The 4,319-nt window shown below is 44.1% G+C and overlaps 1 protein-coding gene across 7 annotated transcripts in view; it reads left to right on the top strand.

Annotated features, from left to right (window-relative positions):
- Positions 1-276: 276 nt before the first annotated feature.
- NUSAP1 (nucleolar and spindle associated protein 1) overlaps positions 277-4,319 on the top strand; it is a 41,064-nt gene continuing 37,021 nt past the window's right edge. For all 7 annotated transcript variants that reach the window (XM_049898316.1, XM_049898315.1, XM_049898314.1 and 4 more), the window contains exon 1: positions 277-433. In XM_049898316.1, the coding sequence (XP_049754273.1) occupies positions 341-433 (93 nt within the window). In that variant the 5' untranslated portion in view covers positions 277-340. The remainder of the gene's footprint in view (positions 434-4,319) is intronic.

The raw sequence follows: 4,319 nt of genomic DNA, 5'->3' as shown, positions 1-4,319 counted from the left end.
TTCAGCTGGCGCCTCCGTTTCGAAAACGCACCAGGCCCCGCCCCAAGCGAGATTCCAGCGTCTTCATTGGACGCCGTGTACCGTGGGCGGACACGCCTTCACACGCCCTTCCGCGCCGGGACGGGATAACGTGCCTCAGAGGGAGGAAATCAGCCTTTCTATTGGTTAGCGTCAGGAAACTCCGCCTACGAGACATTTCTAACCAATGGAAGTGCAGCGTTCTTAATTTAAACTGTATAAAGTTTTGCGCAGTCAACGCCTAGAGTGGCGCCAGAGTTTTGAACGGCGTTTTGAGAGCGGCCGACCGAGCTCTGCGCGGTCGCCCGGACTGCAGATCGCGATGACCGTACCCTCGCTGGAGGAGCTAGACTCCTTCAAGTACAGTGACCTGCAGAAGTTGGCCAAGACCCTGGGCCTCCGGGCCAACCTGAAGGTACGCTGTTGGCGGCGCAGGCCGCTGTGCAGGCGGGGTCGGATGAGGGGTTACCCGGGCCGACGCGGGGAAGCGACTGAGCGCGACTCGCGAGGTGAGGCAGCCGTCCCAGCCCGGGACGATAGGCAGGCTACTTGACTCACCGGGGTTCCTCTAACTCTGAGAAACGGAAGAGAGGCCGTAATTTGCACCGTATTTTGAGGCTGACTTTCCTGGAGCTCACATAGGCCTTTGCTCCAAGCCCGTTTGGGGTGGTTTTATTGGACACGATGCTTCCTAAGAGATCGGTTGGAAACGCAGGCTGAGAAAGCCCAAAGGATGCTCGTTAGTTGTTACGAAATTGCCGAAATAATTGCCCTGGCTTCTGGAAAACTCCAGTAACAAGTCTAGATTTTAATAAAGGCCTATAATCTCTCTCTTTTTTTAACTTGTACTTTTTTTTTTTTTTAATAATCTCTCTTTTTTTTTTTACTTGTACTTTAGTGGAAAGTTTACGGAGCAAATTAGTTTCTCGTTCAACGATTTCTACACAAATTGTTTCTTAGCATTGTTTGCAATCCTGCATTGTGTCAGCGCTCGCACCCTATCCCTTTACACTCTAGGTTCCCTAGATCCATTCACCCACTTTTCTCGCCCCTTCCCGCCTTCATGTCTTTGTTTTTGGGCAGGTGTTGGCCATTTGATCTTATATACTTGATTGATCCAAGAAGCACGTTCCTCACGAGTGTTATTGTTTTTATAGGCCTGCCTAGTCTTTGGCCGAAAGATGAACTTTGGGGAGTGGTTTCAATTCTGAGTTAGAAGGGTTTCCAGGGGCATAGTCTCACAGGTTCCTCCAGTCTCTGTCAGACCAGTGAGTCTGGTCTTGTTTGTGAATTTGATCATTCTACATTTTTCTCCAGCTCTGCCCAGGGCCCTCTGTTGTAATACCAGTCAGAGCAGTCAGTAGTGGTAGCCCAGCGCCATTTAGTTCTTCTGGTCTTGGGTTCCTTGTAAGCTGTGGTTCACGTGCATCATTAGTCTTCTGGACTAATTGCTCCCTTGAAACTGTAGTGTTTTTTTTTTTTTTTTTTTTCTTTTTTCCCACTCTCCTTTGTTCCAGACCAGAAGAGACTGGTAGTTGGATCTTAGATGGCTGCTCGCAAGCTTTTAAGACCCCAGACACTACTCACCAAAATAGCATGTAGAACATTGTCTTTAAGAACTACGTTGTGTCAGTTGATGTAGATGTACTCCAAGTCTATGGTCCTTTGCCTTCGAGCCTGGGAACTTCATCCATTGAGGTGTCTAGTGATGCCTAAAATGTTTCCCAGACGCTGCCACTTGTGTGCTCTATTGTCTATATTAACGTATGAGGAGCACTTCCAGTCAGGTATTTGAAATTTCTGCCACCGAACCTATCACTGCGGGTGGGTGTGCTCCCTTAGCCCATCTGTCACCTCTTGGCTTATTTGTGTATCCATCCATAGATTATTGTTTGCTGATTCTATTGTTACAGGATTATTTATGCTGTAGTAGTTACCATAGTTGTTCGTTACTCCTGTGTTCCTCTCAGTGTCCTCTCTTGCCTTGGTCACGTTGTGCTGACTTCTCCCATATTGTGTATTGCCTTTCCCTTCCCCCCTATTAACTGGTGGCGTAGTGGTTAAGAGTTGTGCCTGCTGACCAAAAGGTCAGGAGTTCGAATCCACCAGGCGCTCCTTGGAAACTCTATGGGGCAGCTCTCCTCTGTCCTGTAGGGTCACTATGAGTCAGAATCGACTTGAAGGCAATGGGTTTGTTTTTTTTTTTTGGTACTATCTCTTTGGGAATGTTCCCTCCCTCTTCCTCCCATCCCTGTTAACCATCAAAGAGTTTTTTTTTTCTTCCTGTGTGTAAAGCTTTTGTTACTTTATAAAAGCAGTCTCACACAATATTTTTCTTTTTGCGATTGACTTATTTCACTTAGGAACTCTGGTGACGCAGTGGTTAAGAGCTTGGCTGCTGACCAAACGGTCGGCATTTCAATCCACCAGCTGCTTCTTGGAAACCCTATGGAGCCGTTCTGCTCTGTCCTATAGGGTTGCTATGAGTTGAAATCCGCTCGATGACAACAGGTTATTTTTCCTTTTTTTTTAATTTTGCTCAGCCTAACGACCTCCAGATTCATCCATGTTGTGAGATGTTTTGTGGATTTATCGTTATTCTTTATGGTTGCGTAGTATTGCATTGTGTATGTACCACAGTTTGTTAATCCATTCATCCGTTATGGCATTTAAGATTGTTTCCACCTTTTGCTATTGGGAATAATGCTGCAGTGAACATGAACATGGGTGTGTCTATTCATGTCATGGCACTTATTTCTCTAGGGTAGATACCTAGGAGTGGGATTGCTGGATCATATAGTGTCTCTATTTCTAGCTTTTTGAGGAAGCTCCATACCGTTTTCCATAGCGGTTGTACCATTTTATAGTCCCACCAGCAGTATATAAGTGTTCCAGTCTTTCCACATCCTTGCCAATATTTATTATTTGATTAGTGCCAGTAATGTTGGGGTGAGATGGTATCACATTGTAGTTATGATTTGCATCTCTCTAATTGCTAATTATCAAGAGCATTTCTTCATATGTTTGTTAGCAACCTAAATGTCTTCTTTGGTGAAGTGTCTATTCATATCCTTTGCCCATTTTTTAACTGGATTATTTGTCTTTTTTTGCTGAGGTGTTGAAGATTTCTCTAAATTTTAGAGATTAGACCCTTGTTGGATTTGTCGTAGCCAAAGGTTTTTTTCCAATCTGTAGGTTGTCTTTTTACTCTTTTGGAGAAGTCTTTTGATGATATAAATGTTTAATTTCTAGGTGGTACCATTTATCTAGTTCATTTTCTTCTGTGTGTGTACTTTTAATAATGTTTGGTAATCTGTTTGTGCCATGTATTTTTCTTCCATGATCTTTATAGTTTTATATTTAGATCTTTGATCCATTTTGAGTTAGTTTTTGTGTATGCTGTGAGGTAAGGATCCTTTTTCATTTTTCTACAGATAGATATCCAATTTTGCCAGCACCATTTGTTGAAGGGACTATCTCTTCCGCATTCAATAACCTTCGGTCCTTTGTCAAAGATCAGCTGTCTATAGGTGGATGGATTTACATCTGGGTTCTCAATTCTGTTCATTGCTCTATGTGAAGCTGACGACTTGCTGGTTCTTCGCCAGCAGACTAGAAGATTGAAGTCAGCCAGACTTGGGGTTGGAAGAACAGAAAGGTTTATTCACAGTTTGCAAACTGAGAGGCAGGCAGGGTCTCACAACCTAAGCCTGCCAGCTCCCTGAACTAAGCCAGATTTGCTCTTATATAGTGAGTGACATACATATTCATGACAGTGAGGGGAGGATCTTCAGTCCTGCAATGCACACACAGTCCGCATAATTTTTGTAAATGAGTTTTTGCGCACAGCCCTAAAAAATGGTGACCGCTTGCTACTGCCACCCAGGAAGGTTGTATAGCCCATAAATTTGGAGTTGGTGCTTCTCTGCCTCAGCCTCCTGCCAGGAGAAGAGAGGAAACCTGGTGAATCAACCAATCATGGTGAGGTATTGTAAAAGTTGCAACAAAAATGTAACAAGAGTAGACTTTTTGAAAAACAACTATTATGGGATGGTCAATAACCCTCTGCCTGCTTCATATGTGTCTGCTGTTATACCAGTAGAAGGCTGTCTTGACTACTGTGGCTGTATAGTAGGTGCCTCTAAGGTCTGATACTTTGTTTGGGGACCTGGCAGAAAGAATGGCTTGTTTGGAAGTACCCACCATGGATACATTTTTATAATTGAGCCCTGATCTAGTGTGATCGTTCCTTTATTGATTACTGTTATGGTGGTGGAGCCCTTGTGGCACAGTGGTTAAGA

Source organism: Elephas maximus, chromosome 10 (genome assembly GCF_024166365.1).
Source record: "Elephas maximus indicus isolate mEleMax1 chromosome 10, mEleMax1 primary haplotype, whole genome shotgun sequence".
Lineage (NCBI taxonomy): Eukaryota > Metazoa > Chordata > Mammalia > Proboscidea > Elephantidae > Elephas > Elephas maximus.
The sequence above is the reverse complement of the archived record's forward strand: the minus strand, read 5'-3'. Positions and strand labels throughout refer to the sequence as shown.